This window comes from Piliocolobus tephrosceles, chromosome 10, assembly GCF_002776525.5.
Source record: "Piliocolobus tephrosceles isolate RC106 chromosome 10, ASM277652v3, whole genome shotgun sequence".
NCBI lineage: Eukaryota > Metazoa > Chordata > Mammalia > Primates > Cercopithecidae > Piliocolobus > Piliocolobus tephrosceles.
Window position 1 is genome coordinate 61,510,269 of NC_045443.1, and position 16,602 is coordinate 61,526,870.

General features: G+C 39.4%; 1 protein-coding gene across 2 annotated transcripts in view; it reads left to right on the plus strand.

Moving 5' to 3' along the window:
* XPOT (exportin for tRNA) overlaps positions 1–15,808 on the plus strand; it is a 44,685-nt gene extending 28,877 nt beyond the window's left edge. The window contains exons 19-25 of one of the 2 annotated variants that reach the window (XM_023225091.1): positions 40–229; positions 1,184–1,300; positions 1,473–1,588; positions 2,312–2,359; positions 6,309–6,380; positions 12,159–12,215; positions 15,224–15,800. In XM_023225091.1, coding sequence (XP_023080859.1) covers positions 40–229; positions 1,184–1,300; positions 1,473–1,588; positions 2,312–2,359; positions 6,309–6,380; positions 12,159–12,215; positions 15,224–15,250 — 627 coding nt within the window. In that variant the 3' untranslated portion in view covers positions 15,251–15,800. Of the gene's footprint in view, positions 1–39; positions 230–1,183; positions 1,301–1,472; positions 1,589–2,311; positions 2,360–6,308; positions 6,381–12,158; positions 12,216–15,223 lie in introns of both variants that reach the window. The other variant, XM_023225090.2, reaches the window with a different exon arrangement.
* The last annotated feature ends 794 nt before the right edge of the window (positions 15,809–16,602 follow it).

Consider the following 16,602-nt stretch of genomic DNA (forward strand, 5'->3'; position numbering starts at 1 on the left):
TTGTTACTAATTTCTGAAGTAATGATTGTTTATCTTCAGATACAGGTATCCCCATTTTTACAACAGATGTTCATGCCCCTGCTTCATGCAATCTTTGAAGTGCTGCTCCGGCCAGCAGAAGAAAATGACCAGTCTGCTGCTTTAGAGAAGCAGATGTTGCGGAGGAGTTACTTTGCTTTCCTGCAAACAGTCACAGGCAGTGGGATGAGCGAAGTTATAGCAAATCAAGGTGGGGACACATGCCATGTCTAATTAGTCTGCTTAAGTGTGTGTCAGTGTTGTACATCTGTATGACCAAGAGCAAACTGAAGTAAATACAGACATTTTGAAGTTTGTTGTCCCATGGGAAGACAGTTTATTGTTTTCAGGGTAGGAATCGATCACTTTTATGTAAAGCACCTAAAATTAATTTGTATTCTGTTCCCTTTTTCTTTATGCAATATTTTTAAATTTGGTTCTTTAGCAATATAAATAACATGGCTACTTACAGAATTGACCTGACAGTTGAGTATGGCAAATTTGCCATTTTGAAATATAAAATAAATGGAGCTGTATAGATTTGTATGGAGAATTCTGTATAGGAAATTCAGGGAACAAGATACCAGAGGCAAACTTTTTCGGTGTTTTATTTTTTTAATTTAATTTAATTTTATTTGTGAGATAGGGTCTCACTCTGTTGCCCAGGCTGGAGTGCAGTGGTGTGATCATGACTTATTGCAACCTCCACCTCCTGGGCTATCCTCCAATCTCTACCTCCTGGGCTATCCTCCCATTTCTACCTCCTGGGCTATCCTCCCATTTCTACTTCCTGCGTAGCCAGGACCGTTGGCACTTGCCACAGTGCTGGGCTTATTTTTTGTAGAGATGGGATCTCACCATGTTGCCCAGGCTGGTGTCAAACTCCTGGGCTCAAGCAATCTTCCTCAGCCTCGTAAAATGCTGGAATTATAGACAGGAGCCACCATGCCCAGCTGATTTTTCAGTGTTTAATGTTTAAACTTTAGGTGCCCAGTTAATAAAAAATCAAGGGATTTTGGCAACTCTGTAAATGCTTTCCCCCCCTTCATTTTTCCCATTCCACCTGTAAATGATTTTTCATATACATTAGTATATGAAAAGAGAACTTCAGGTTGCTTTCCTAGTTAATTTTGGAAATTACTTAAACTAAAGTTTTTCTCCTCAGGTGCAGAGAATGTGGAAAGAGTGTTGGTTACTGTTATTCAAGGAGCAGTTGAATATCCAGATCCAATTGCACAGAAAACATGTTTTATCATCCTCTCAAAGTTGGTAGAACTCTGGGGTAAGATGATTTTATTTCTTAACCTTCATTTCCCAAACTCTTTCATAAAACTCTTAGAGATGAAATGGAACGTAGCCCTAACAGAGAGAGAAACTGGGAGTTGGTTTTCCCTGGTGATGAATTAATTGACTTACTTTTATATATAAGATGAAAATTTGAATTCTCTTGACAGGAGGTAAAGATGGACCAGTGGGATTTGCTGATTTTGTTTATAAGCACATTGTCCCCGCATGTTTCCTAGCACCTTTAAAACAAACCTTTGACCTGGCAGATGCACAAACAGTATTGGTAAGCACCTAGGAATCTTTGTTTACCTTGTGTAGCTCTCATATATTCCCAATTTCTTCTTTAATGCCAGGTTGATTATATTATGTTTCATTGAATTTTTTTTTTAATTTAGTGATTTCAGATCAGGGTTCATTTTTTTAGATTTATGATACCTTCTGGAGTTTTTATGAATTCTTTTTGAATCCCAATGCTACTGCTGAATTTTACAAATTCTGCTCCTTCAACTTTAACGCCTGACTTTTTCTAGGACCATGAAAGGACATATGACACAAACATTCTTTCAAGTTTCAGTATTAGTTTCCTACTACTACTTTAATTCTAAAACTTGTACCCAGTGGTTTTCCCTAATCATTAAGAGCATGAAATGGCAACTTGATCCTCCTTGTATGATAGTTTCCCCAAATCTCATCTTCAGAATACTTAATGTCAATTTCCACTTTCTCACTTTCCCACAACCTGGTAAAAGCTAGATTTCATAATTGTAATGTACTGCGTTAAAACAACAGTTTGTATTTTTCTGTTTTTTTTCCTTTTTTTACTTCAACCCACTTAGTCCACCTGCCTTCTCTATCCTTCCTTCCTCTATCCCTTCTCTGGAGTTAAATATTTCTCTGGAAATATTTATTTGAATTTCCCTGGCAGTGGCCAGGATAGTAAAGAGAAGAGCTGGATCACTAAAACAAGAATTGAGTATATAGAAATTCTTAAACTTGTTTTTCACAGGCTTTATCTGAGTGTGCAGTGACACTGAAAACAATTCATCTCAAACGGGTAAGCTTTGTAGTCCATGCCCCTTCATTTTCATCTCATGTGTGGTATTATTATCTTGTTCTTGAAAGATGTATCTTGTGTAAAATTTAACTTTTGTTTTCACTTTTTTGGATGTGGGGAAAGAGGATGAATGAAAGTAGTAGTATCCATTTATTGTCCTTCATGTCTTGGGTAACATGTTTTGGTTTGACTAAGGATGTGAAAAATCTTAGCCAGAATTTCAAGATTCAGTTTTCGCGATCTTGTAGGCTTCCTCACTACCAGACTTTTTACTTTATTTTTGTTTGTATTTGTCTTTTTGAGACTGAGTGCAAGCTGGAGTGCAGTGGCATGATCTCGGCTCACTGTGACCTCTGCCTCCCAGATTCAAGCAATTCTGCCTCAGCCTCCCGAGTAGCTGGGATTACAGGCACCCGCCACCATGCCCGGCTAATTTTTATATTGTTAGTAGAAACAGCGTTTCACCATGTTGACCAGAGTGGTCTCAAACTCCTGACCTCAAGTGATCCGCCTGCCTTGGCCTCCCAAAGTGCTGGGATTACAGGCGTGAGCCACTGCACCTGGCCTATTTTTTATTTATTTATTTTTTGAGACAGGCTCTCCTCTGTCACTCAGGTTGGAATGCAATGTGCAATCTGGGGTCACTGCAACCTCCACCTCCTGGAGGCTCAACCGATCCTCCCATCTTAGTCTCCAGAGTAGCTGGAACCACACAGGTGCATGCCACCACACCCGGCTAATTTTTATATTTTTTGTAGAGATGGGGTTTCACCATGTTGGCCAGGCTGGTATTGAACTCCTGACCTCAAGTTGATCTGCCCACCATGGCATCCCAGAGTGCTGAGATTACAGGCGTGAGCCACTGTGCCCAGCCTTGCTTATTTCTTTAATATATATATTTTACTTTATTTTTTGTGATAGGTTCTCCCTGTGTTACCCAGGCTGGAGTACAGTGGCATGATCTCAGCTCACTGCAGACCCAGCCTCCCAGTCTCAAGTACTCTTCCTACCTCAGCCTCCTGAATAGCTGGGAGTACAGGTGCACGCCACCACACCTGGCTAATTTTTGCGGTTTTTGTAGAGACCAGGTCTCACCATTGTGCCTAGGCTGGTCTTGAACTCCTGGACTCAAACATTCCTCCTGCCTTGGCTTCCCAAAGTGCTGGTATTACACCATGCCCAGCTGATTCTGGGTATTTGTAAATAGCTGGAATTGGCCGGGCGCGGTGGCTCAAGCCTGTAATCCCAGCACTTTGGGAGGCCGAGACGGGTAGATCACGAGGTCAGGAGATCAAAAGCATCCTGGCTAACATGGTGAAACCCCGTCTCTACTAAAAAATACAAAAAACTAGCCGGGCGAGGTGGCGGGCGCCTATAGTCCCAGCTACTCAGGAGGCTGAGGCAGGAGAATGGCGTAAACCCGGGAGGCGGAGCTTTCAGTGAGCTGAGATCTGGCCACTGCACTCCAGCCCGGGCGACAAGAGCGAGACTCCGTCTCAAAAAAAAAAAAAAAAAAAAATAGCTGGAATTGGTTGCCAACATTTAAAAATCTCAATATATTTTTTTAACCAAAAATTCCTTCCTCCAGCCTCTCTCAAAGCCATAGAATGCCAGCACAGGACTGGTATTGCCACATAGCTACAGCCAACTAAAAAGCAGTAGTTGCCCTCACTCCCTAAAAAGAACATGAGCTTTTGCTCAGTGGTCTCCATTCAGCTGTGCACTCATTTGAACTTGATTTTTTGATTCTAATAGAGACTTGAAGTGTTTTCACTTCAGCCGCATTTCCTCTATACTTGCTACCTGCAAGTAGGTGTGCAAATGGGTGGGGTAGCTGTGTGTTTAGGGACAGCAGGGGAACTGTGTAAAGATAAATAAAGCATCTCCCGATATTCGGGAGCTCAGAATCAAGGGAGACCAACACATAAAAAACTCTAGTGGTTTTAGTAGTACTTTAGTGGAGATATATAAAATATTGTGGAACTAAAGCTGAATGGGCAAATTTTCCTGAGGGGGCAATCTAAGCAAGCTATAGGAAAGAGGTGATATTTTTGATGGCCCTTAAATGTAGATTGATGGAACTAATAGGGAGCTGGCATTCTGGGCAAAGTTAAGTAGGTGTACGAAGACAGATTAGATGTCGCATGGTGGATTTGGTGGGAAGTTACGGACTTAATTCTGTTTAGCTAAAGTATGGAGGCAGAAGTGATAGCTAAAAAATAAGATGAGACTAGATAGACAAACAAAAGCCTTGTGTTACATGTGTAAAGTTGGGAAGTCAGTAGGCAGTCGGTTTGTAATTTAGGAGGGAAAGTGTTCAGAACATTGGGTCTGAAGCAGTTAGAATTAAATACTGATTTTTGGAGTCCTCAGTGTAAGTCAGTCAAAGTAAAGCCATAGGAATGACTGAGACTTTCTAAGACCAGAACAGAAAGAACTTTGGCTCAAGCAAGAGTCAACAGAAAGGTAGAACCAGATAGCCAGGTGTGGTGTTGCATGCCTGTAATCCCAACTACTTGGCAGGCTGAAGCACAAGAATTGCTTGAACCCAGGAGGTGAGGTTGCAGTGAGCTGAGATCATGGCACTGCACTCCAGCCTGGGCAACAGAGTGAGACTGTCTCAAAAAACAAAAACGAAACAAAATGAAAAAGCAGAACCAGAGGTAGGAGCATTATGAAAGACAAGGGAAGACAGTCTCAAGAGAGGAGATTGGATGGCATTGTTTGGATGCTAGACAGTCAAGGTGGATGTGGATGAGGGATGAAAGGAAACAGTAAGGATGGTATTTCTAGCTCAGAAGTATTTGTTTTATCCATAGAAGTGTTAATTTAAACATACAGAATTGAGTCAAACAATGTTATATTTAAAGTGTTTGCTTCAAAATCAAAAAGAAAAAAATGTTTTGCTTCATTGTTCTATTTTTCTCATTCTTTTGACTGACTTGAGGTATAAGTTTACTTTCCCTGATTCAAAACAAGCAAAACTACACTTTTAAAAAGTGATAACAGTGAGGTTACAAAGTGATGAACATTGCGTAGGAAGCAATGGTACACAGACAGGGTAGACATAAGAAAAAGATGAGAAGGAAAGTAGGAGGGATCTGGGAAACAGTGCAGGGTTACTGCCTCTCAGTTAAAGACAGGTTTCCTCTGATGGGTCATTAAACTGTGACCTAGATCCAAGGTGAAGGAGGAAACATAAATCCTTTGATTCAGGAGCACTAATATTAAACAGGAATTCCAGGTATTAGTGCAAGGAAGAGTCCATCAAGGAGAGATACATTGAATTTTTTTTATTTTTATTTTTATTTTTACTTTTTTGAGACAGTGTCGCTCAGTTGCCCAGGCTGGAATACAGTGGCATAATCTCGGCTCACTGCAGCCTGTGCCTGCCGGGTTTAAGTGATTCTCCTGTCTCAGCCTCTTGAGTAGCTGGGATTACAGGCATGTGCCATGATGCCCAGCTAATTTTTTTCTATCTTTGGTAGAAACAGGGTTTCACCATGTTGGCCACACTGGTCTGGAACTCCTGACCTCAAGTGATCCACCCACATCGTCCTCCCAAAGTGCTGGGATTACAGGCATGAGCCTCTGCACCTGGCCAAGAATCTTATTTTTCAGATGGAGAAACCAAGGCTCAGAGAGGTTAAGTAACTTGTCCAAGTGCAGCAGACCACCAGGGCACATGTATACCTATGTAACAAAACTGCACGTTCTGCACATGTACCCCAGAACTTAAAGTATAATAAAAAAAAAAAAAAAAAGAAAGAAAGAAAAAAAAGAAAAAGTTGCCAGAGCCAGGCTTCAAACCAAGGCAGTCTGGCTCTGGAGTCTGTGTTCTTAAGCACAATATTATGTTGCCTTTAAAGTGTACATGTATTGTTCCAATTCTTTTTAAGCTTATTAATGTCAAGCAAGAAAACAGTTGTAAGTATCTTTTAATCTTTAGGGCCCAGAATGTGTTCAGTATCTTCAACAAGAATACCTGCCCTCCTTGCAAGTAGCTCCAGAAATAATTCAGGTAAGAGCTGTTTCTTACCATTGTGTAGGCGAGCAATCACAGTAGTAGCAGTATTGCCTGTGACATTGTCGCCAGCAGAAATCACAAATATTTTCGTATTACATAAGTTGTTGCCAGTTTCTGAAAATACTGTTTATGCTTATCACCATTTTGAAATTATGAGTTACTAATATCACTACACCTTGTTATATAACAAGTTAATAAGTCCTTACTGTTCTACCATACTTTAGTTTGATAACCATTGTTCAGTATAATTGGCTTCTGTCGTAATCCCATGTATTATGTTTTATGCATTTTTTTAAAAAAACATTCTAAAGGAGCCTAATAGGCTTTTCCAGACTGCTGAAGGGGACCACAGCAGAGTTCTGAAGCTTTGTGCCAGGTAGTTCATTGTGTGTACACCAAGTTTATCAAGGCTTAATCTGTAAATCTGAAACTGTATTTTAAGAAAAGTGTCTGAAAAGTCACCTTATACTTTTAAGAAGTCATTTGTATAATATTGTTTCTTGGCATATAATTTTCCAGATTTCTTGTCCAGTAGTACATGGAGTTAATGAAGTATCAAACTTTTGATTAAAACTAGAATTACAATCTCTTATGTAGATTGCAAAATTTGTTTCTTCATCAATAGTGTTTTTATTGTAAGAACACTTATATGAGAAATATACCATCTTAACAATTTTTACATGCACAACACAGTATTGTTAATTATCGGGACAGTGATGTACCTATAAAATATAGGTGGATCTCTAGAACATATTCATCTTGCATAACTTAAGACTTTATACCCATTGATAAGCAATTCCCATTTCCCACAGCCCCCATCTCCTGGCAACTACCATTCTACTCTCTGATTCTGTGAATTTCACTACTTTAGATACCGAATATAAGTGGAATCATACAGTTACTTCTCTTTTTGTGACTGGCTGTTTCACACAATGTGTTCTAGGTTCATCCATGTTATTACATGTCAGGATTTCCCAATTTTTAAAGGCTGAATAACATGCCATTGTATGTATATATCACATTTTCTTTATGCATTAATCCACTGATAGATTCATTTGGGATATTTTCACATCTTGGCTATTGTAAGTGCTACAGTTAACATGGGAGTGCAAATATGTCTTTGAGATGCTGATTCCAATTCTTGTAGATAAATACCCAGAAGTGGGATTGCTGGATTATATGGTAGTTCTATTTTTAATTTTTGAAGAAACCTCTTACTATTTTCTATAGTGGCCGTATACCATTTTGCATTTCCGTCAGTTGTGTAGCAGGGTTCCAATTTTTCCACATCCTCACCAATGTTTGTTGTCTTTTGTTTTTTTATGATAGCCATTCTAATAGGTGTGAGGTGATACCTCATTGTGGTTTTGATTTGCATTTCCCTGATGATTAGTGATGTTTGAACATATTTTCATATACCTGTTAGCCATTTGTATTTGCAGAAGTCTATTCAAGTCTTTAGCCCACTTTCTAATCAAGTTATTAAGTTTTTTGCTATTGAATTAAAGGAGTTTATATTTTAGAAATTAACCCCTTATCAGATAAATGGTTTGCAAATATTTTCTCCCATTCTCGAGCTATTCCAGAGGTTGCCTTTCTGCTGTGTTGATTGCTTACTTTATGGTGCAGAAGCTTCTTAGTTTGATGTAGCCCCACTAATGTAGCTTTTCATGATATCAATGAAATTATTTCCAAGACCAGCATCTTGAAGCTCTTCTGTGTTTTCTTCTAGTTGTGCAGTTTGGAGACTTTATATAAAGTCTTTAATACATTTTGAGTTTTGTGTATGGTGTTAGATAAGGGTCTCGTTTTCTTTTGCACATAGATATTCAGCTCTACCAGCACCATTTGTTGAATAGATTATTGTTTCCCCATTGTGTATTCTTAGTACCCTTGTTGAAGATCAGTTGACTATATGCAGGGTTGATTTTCAAATTCTATTTTGTTCCATTGGTTTATATGTCTGTCTTAAAAGAGACAGGGTCTCACTCTGTTGTCCAGACTCAAATGTGATGGCACCATCATAGCTCACAGCAACGACAAACTCCCGGACTCAAAGAATCCTTCTGCCTCTGCCTCTACCTCCCAAGTAGCTAGGATATATGTCTGTCTTTTGCTGTTACCATACTGTTTTCATACTGTAATATTAAAATATATTGTGAAATCTGGAAATGTGGTACATCCAGCTTTGCTCTTTCTCTGGATTGTTTTGACTATTCAGGGCCTTTTGTGATTTTATGTAAATTCTAGTTTTTTTTTCTATTTCTATAAAATATGCTCTTGGAACTTTTATACGGATTGCCTTGAATCTGTACGTTGCTTTGGTTTTTGTTTTTGGAATGATTAAGAAGCTTTGTAAAATTTTTTAAATTTATTTTTATTTTTTTGAGATGGAGTCTTGTTTTAGTGCCCAGGCTGGAGTGCAGTGGCATGATCTTGGCTCATTGCATGCAACCTCCGCTTCCCAGGTTCAAGTGATTCTCATGGCTCAGCTTCCTGAGTAGCTGGATTACAGGCAGGCGCCACCATGCCGGGCTAAATTTTGTTTTTGCTTTTTTTTTAGTAGAGACCAGGCTGGTCTCGAACTCCTGACCTCAGTGATCTTCCCACCTTGGCCTTCTAAAGTCTTGGGATTACAGGTGTGACCACCTTGCCTGGCCATTAAGAAGCATTTTGTTGATCTGATGGAGTAGCGATATTCATTTAGCAGCTCAGTTTTATATACTTTCCCCTGTGTCGTTTTACATAACGTGTAAAGGTGGGGAAGAGGACCCTTTTATTGCAAAGACATTTCCAGAGTCATCTTCTTTTTCTTTCTCTTTTTTGAGACAGTCTTGCTCTGTCGCCGAGACTGGAGTGCATGGCATTATCTCTGCTCACTGTAACTTCTGCCTCCCAGGTTCAAGCAATTCTCCGGCCTCAGCCTCCCAAGTAGTTAGGATTACAGGCGCCCACCACCACGCCTGACTAATTTTTATATTTTTAGTAGAGACGGGGGGGGGGGGGTCACCATGTTGGCTAAGCTGGTCTTGAACTCCTGACCTCAAGTGATCCGCCGGCCTTGGCCTCCCAAAGTGCTGGGATTACAGGCATGAGCCATCGCACCTATCCAGAACCAGGGGCTTTTCTGTGACCAAGGTAACCCCTTATCAATGACCCGAGCCCGTAGTGGCCTTGGATCTTACTGCTAGGCACTGGCTTTCAGTGTTGCTTTGTACTTCCCTGTCTTCTCCTTGGGTAATGCCACTAGGCCCGGGCAGGATGCCTGCCCTTTCACTTCATGGGTAGATTCCTGTAAGAACTACTTTGAAGGCCAAAATGAGATGGGTGAGAGAGCTGCTTTTTCTCCTGCTCTCCTTTCTTGTGTCCTCATTCTTGCCCATGATTTGTTTGATGTGTTCCATGATCTCCTTATTCATCTTGATCTCTATATCCACCGGGACCTGCTCTTCATAATATAAATAGAATTGTAGGAAGGGTGATGGTATTGTGTTCTCAAACATCATGATCTGCATCCAAGGGTTTTTTGTTTGTTTGTTTGTTTGAGATGGGGTCTTGCTGTAGTCTTGCTCTGTCACCCAGGCTAGAGTGCAGTAGCATGATCTCGGCTCACTGCAGCCTCCGCCTCCCGGGTTCAAGTGATTCTCTTGCCTCAACCTCCCGAGTAGCTGGGATTACAGGCACCCGCCACCACACCCAGCTAATTTTTGTATTTTTAGTAGAGAAAGGGTTTCACCATGTTGGCCAGGCTGGTCTCGAATTCCTGACCTCGTGATCCACCCACTTCGGCTTCCCAAAGTGCTGGGATTACAGGCGTGAGCCACCGTGCCCCATCCAAGGTTTTTTTTTTTTTTTTTGATCTGAGGTATGTTGAAAAATACAAATTTCCTGGTACCCTCACCCAGCTCCCCAGGTGTGTTATAATTCACTGTTGTGACCTTCACCAACTCCCTGAACACTACTACATCACCCTGGTCTGGGTACTGCAGAAGGGGAGGGGCCCCTTCACAGGTGGTGGCAGTCAGACACCAAAGAGGGGTAAGAGAACAGCAGACACCACTTCTCCTCAGCAGATTGCTTTGGGTAGTGAGAACATTTTAACAATATTAAGTCTTCAGTCCATGACACAGCTGTCTTTCAATAGTGTTTTTTTGTTTTTATTTTGAGACAGGGTCCTCACTGTCGCCCAGGCTGGTGTGCAGTGGTGCGATCTCAGCTCACCACAACCTCTGCCTCCCAGGTTCAAGCAGTTCTCCCACCTAAACCTTCCAAGTAGCTGGGACTACAGGTGTGTGCCACCACACCTGGCTAATTTTTGTATTTTTGGCAGAGATGGGGTTCCACCATGTTGGCCAGGCTGGTCTTGAACTCCAGACCTCAAGTGATCCAGCCACTTCAACCTCCCAAAGTGATGGGATTACAGGCATGAACCATTGCGCCCAGCCTCAATGGTGTTTTTTTGAGGCTTTTATAATGCTGTTTTTTCGAAAATAAAGTAGATCTCACATGAGTTTAAAAGATGAATTTAACTCATTTTTAATGAATTTGTGATCTCTTACTTAACAATATACCACCTTTAACTTTAGAGATATTAATGACTTTCTTGGTTATCATTTGTTACGTAAGTAAACTAGTATTTTAATGAAAATATTAATTATTATTGTGATCTTAGTGCTCACCAAAAGTAGAACTAGACCATTCAGTTTACAGCTAATCTTCTTCCAGATTGCTAAATGAAGCAAAATTATTTTTCTATTTAGTAATTCATTATGAAAGATAAGGAATCTCAGTTTTCCCTTTTTAATATGCCTTATGTCTGACAACACATTTTGCAGAATATTCCCTATTCTCTTTTTCTTTTGGTCTAGCTCTGTTTGTTTATCCCTCTTACTAGATGTGAGCAGCCATAGCAATGTATTTTTTGTCCCACTCACTCTTATCAGGCATGAGTCCACCTTGTCTAGGAGAGCTATGTTCTCAAAAGTGAAATCAGCCTGTTTGACAAGTACTAACATTTGAAAATGCTATAAACCTCCTGTGGTGAGATACTGTTTGAATTGATCTTGATCAATTAAATACTATGAATTTGAAGCAACCTTAAATTCCTTTGACAGATAAATGGATAAACAAAATATGGTATATGGTATATACATACAATAGAATATTAAGCCTGATTTATAAAATAATCTTGTCATATGCTATAATGTGGATGAACCTAGAGGACATTGTGCTAAATGAAATAAGGCAGTTATTAAAAGACAATGCTATATGATTCCATTTGTTGGAGATTTCTAAAGTAGACTCACCAAAGCAGAAAGTGGTGGTTGCCAGGGGCTGGAGCAGGGGAAAATGGGGAGTTCTTCAGTTAAGAGGCAGAAAGCAAGCTTGTTTTGCAAGATGTAAAAGTTCTAGAAACCTGTTGTACAACAGTGTGCATGTAGTTAATGCTACTGTACTGTACATGTAAAAGTGGTTAACGTGATAAGTTTTAAGTGTTTTTAACTACAGCTTTTTTTAAAAAAGAGCCAGGCACAGTGACTTATACCTGTAATTCCAGCTTCTTGGGAGGCTGAGGTGGGAGTGTCCTTTGAGCCTAGGAGTTGGAGGCTACAGTGAGCTATGATCACACCGCTGTACTCCAGCCTAGATGACAGAGCAAGACCATCTCTTAAAAAAAATTAAAAAAAAAAAAAAAAAAACCTGTGGATATGAATTACAATGGATTTAATACAAATACATTTGTTCTTTCTCCCTCTTTTCCCCACCCCCCAGGAGTTTTGTCAAGCGCTTCAGCAGCCTGATGCTAAAGTTTTTAAAAATTACTTAAAGGTAGGTATTTGTGAAGCTGACATATCTTCATACAATTAGGTAATGTTTGAGAGTCAAGAGAGAATACATATCTGCAATTATAGATGTTTATGTGAAGTCCCTTTTAACTAAGCTGTTGCAAAAGATCATAAGTTAGGTAAGCACACTGAATGTGTACACCTTTGATTATATTGGTGAGAAAATGCCAGTTTTATTTTATAGTTTCATGATGTAATTAAATAGAAACTAGAGGGATTAGGAGAATAAGAAATGTTCAGGAACAGTTGTCTACATTAAGTTGAAAAGAAGGGGCTAAAAATACAAAAACAGAAGAATGAGATACTTGCTTATATCCTATTTTGAAACATTTGAACTGTAAAACAGACAAAAACGAGAATCCTCAGATTTGGGCCATCAAGCCTCCTTTTACATTTACGAAATTACTGATTTTTTTTTTTTAACTCTGTAAATCAACAAAAAGTGTCACATGTTTATTTGGTATTCATAGTTATAATCAAGTTCATGAGATGAAACTATCTTGGTCTTACCTTAGGTAGTCATTCATTTCATACATCATGACTGCTTTTTATGTACCAAGTACTACAGTAATGGCTGCAAATACAACTATGAGTAATTTTCCCTTCCCATAAGGAGCTCATGATCTAGAAATAAAGTTAGTGTGACAAGATGAATTGTTTATTTTTTATTATCTTCACTCAGATAATTTGAAGACAAAGCACTATATTAAATTCAGCAGCAGGTAACTTAGTGTAGCACCTGGTTCTTTTGGTGAAGACATTCAGTGGAATTTGTAAATCAAAGGGCTCTGCACAGTAAATAATTTAAGTGTGTCATCCTTTGACTGTGTTTCTAACATTTTCCCTTTTCAGTTTTTTCTTAGTTGTAGTTTGTCAGCTTAAACATCTCAGAGAGTTTGTGTGGAAGAATATTGAGGGCTTTTTTTTTTTTTAATCATTGGGAACCCTCCCCTTTGCCATCCTCCCATAAAAAAGCAAAGTGCCTACGCGAGTAACCCCTGTTGAATAACCATCAGTCAAACTGAATTTAAGGACTCAATCCTCACTATTAGAGGTGTCTGTAACAGTAGATCTAGGTACCCTGTAGAAGGCTTATGCTCCAGATGTGGTTATTCATCTGCATAGCTTTTGTAAAAAGTCTTCCTTCTGGGCCCAACTTCTCTTCAGTGATGACATTATCTTAGTGATCATAACTATCAGTGTTAGCATTATTATTCTAGTTGGAAAAAATGAATTTCATTCTTTTGTGCTCACTCCTCCCTTCACATCTGATTGATCCTCAGATCTTGCAGATTCTTTCCTCATCCTCTCTTCTGTCTCTGCTGCTCTGGTGTAGGCTGATGTTATCTTACTCTGATCTTTCTTCTCTTGTTCTAGCCAGGCTGATGTGTTTGACTCTTCAAATAGTCCTTTGATATTTATTCGCCTTCCTCATAATCTTCCTAAACAAATTCATGTTTCTCAGTTTGGCACTTAATTTTTTTTTTCGTATTCTGACCTGAGACTACCTTTCTGTTTTTTCTTGCAGAAATGGTCTTTACTGTTCTTGTAGTTCTTCAAAAATCCTGCCTTAATAGCAGCCCAACTTCTGTATGAACTGTACCCATTTTTCTGTGTTTGCCTTAAGCACGGTCTCCTTCTAAGGTTTTCTTTTGCCTATATAGTGATCATTGTTTTCCCTGCACATAGTCAGTAGATTATCTGTTAAATGAATCTCCTAGGTACTAGGGCACTATCAATACTGTTCTTGTCTGTATTAGTCCATTTTCACGCTGCTGATAAAGACATATCTGAGACTGGGCAATTTACAAAATAGGTTTATTGGACTCACAATTCCACATGGCAGGGGAGGCCTCACAATCACGTCAGAAGGCAAGAAGGAGTGAGTCACATCTTACATGGATGGCAGCAGGCAAAAAGAGAGCTTGTGCAGGGAGACTCCCATTTTTAAAACCATCAGATCTCGTGAGACCCATTTACTATCAGGAAAACAACATGGGAAAGACCTGCCCCCATGATTCAGTCATCTCCCACCCGGTCCTTCCCACAACACATGGGAATTATGGGAGCTATGAGATCTGGGTGGGGACACAGGGTCAAACCATATCACTGTCCTTACTGAGAACAGTGAATTGTGTCTGATGCTCACCTGACCTGCTATGGATGGCAGTGTGTAGTACTAGGCTATGCCTAGCACAGCCTCTAGCCAACTCCTTTGTTGTCTCAAATTTTGACTTGGAGGTACTTTTGAATCATCAAATAAATAGTAAATTCCTTATGGGGTTAGAATTGCTGTGTTTAGCTTTGACTTGTTTCCTCCTCAATATTTATTTATTTATTTATTTATTTTTGAGACGGAGTTTCACTGTTGTTGCCCAGGCTGGAGTGCAATGGCACCATCTCAGCTCACCACAACCTCCGCCTCCTGGGTTCAAGTGATTCTCCTGCCTCAGCCTCCCAAGTAGCTGGGATTACAGGCATGCGCCACCGCACCAGGCTAATTTTTTCTATTTTAAGTAGAGATGGGGTTTCTCTGTGTTGGTCAGGCTGATCTCAAACTGCTGACCTCAGATGATCCGCCCGCCTCAGCCTTCCAAAGTGCTGGGATTACAGGCGTGAGCCACTGTGCCCAGCCTCAATATTTAATTTACCAGTGTTAATTTTGAAATAGTACCAATCAGTAAAAAGGTGTCAAGAGCATGTTTTCTTCTGACCACTTGATTTCCATAGCAGAGAGATAATACCATATTTTCACTACTTCCCCAGTTGGGTGATGTCAGCATAAGTTATATCTAGACTTACCAAATTCTCCAGAACAGAAAGTTCTTACCTTGGATTACATATTGGATATATAAGGCATGCGAAATGTTCTAAATATCTATCATATGTTACAAAAGAACACTGCTAGCACTCAGAAACTTGGAGCCATTCTTCAGGTGAAAGTGGTATCTTCTGACATTAGTATTTATTGCATTAATACTTTATTTACAGGTGTTCTTTCAGAGAGCAAAGCCCTAAGGACTGGATTTCCCTATGCCTACTTCATGATCAGGAATTCCAGTTAGTGTATAAAGAAGCGATTTTTGTGTGCCATTCACACTGGTCTTTTTCACACTGTTTTGAGCTTACTGCAGTATATGTTTTGGGATTTTTCTGTAAAATGGGTGTAATTTTCCTGATACAGGTATGTAACAACAAAAGAAGTTGCCTGCATGCCGGTCCAAATTGTTCTGTATAAAGATGCTCTTAAAAGACACAGTTATCCTAGAACCTTAATTCTTTTTTATTTGAAATTTTAAGTCAAGTCCTTTATAAAGACCATAGCAGTGGAAAACAGTGTACTTTTTAAAAAATTGCTGAGTATAAAATGTTTGAAAATTTTCTTTATGTGTGAAGACACATAAAGTATGGGGGGAATACAACAATCAAAACTAACTTTTTGTAGATAGCCATTTCATTTCTTTAAACTGTTTCAATGCCAATATGTATTCTACAAGAGAATGGTTTTAGGCTCCAGTGTTATACTTTTTTTATATATATATATATAAATAAATTTTACGTAGTGAAATCTACCAAGTCTTTTCTGGAATTATTATAAATACTTTAGTTTTATTTCTCATCTTAATCTCTCCCTAATTTCCCATTTAAAGGTTTACAAATATGAGTGTGTGGATGCTTTAATTCATTTAATCTCACTCCTCAAAGGTAACATGCAACTTAGTTCTGTTATATGAGAGTCTTTTTTTTTAATGTACTAGAAAAAGCCTATGTGAATCTGTTGATAGAATTTAAAATTCCAGGCCGGGCGTGGTGGCTCATGACTGTAATCCCAGCACTTTGGGAAGGCAAGGCAGGTGGATCATTTGAGGTCAGGAGTTTGAGACTAGCCTGGCCAACATGGTGAAACCCCATCTCTACTAAAAATACAACAGTTAGCCAGGTGTGATGGTGCACACTTGTAATCCCAACTACTCAGGAGGCTGAGGCAGAAGAATCGCTTGAACCCAGAAGGCAGTGGTTGCAGTGAGCTGAGATTGTGCCACACTGCATGCCAGCCTGGGCGAGACAGTGAGACTCTGTCTCAGAAAAAAAAAAAGAATTTAAAATCCCAATTTATTTTCTAACTCTTTTATTGGATGTATTTAGAACACAGTATACTTATAGTATACCTATGTGTTTATTATGTTTGTAAATGGTAGCTAACATTTAATTACTAGAAGTACTTACCCCTGCCCTCCTCCATTTTTATTCATAGCTACTTGAGAAAGCAAAAGGAAATAATAGTTATCAGTAGTATCACTGGAAAATTAAGAGGAGAGGAGGGACAAAACTGAGCAGCAGAATTCGTATAGACATTTAAGTTTAAATTC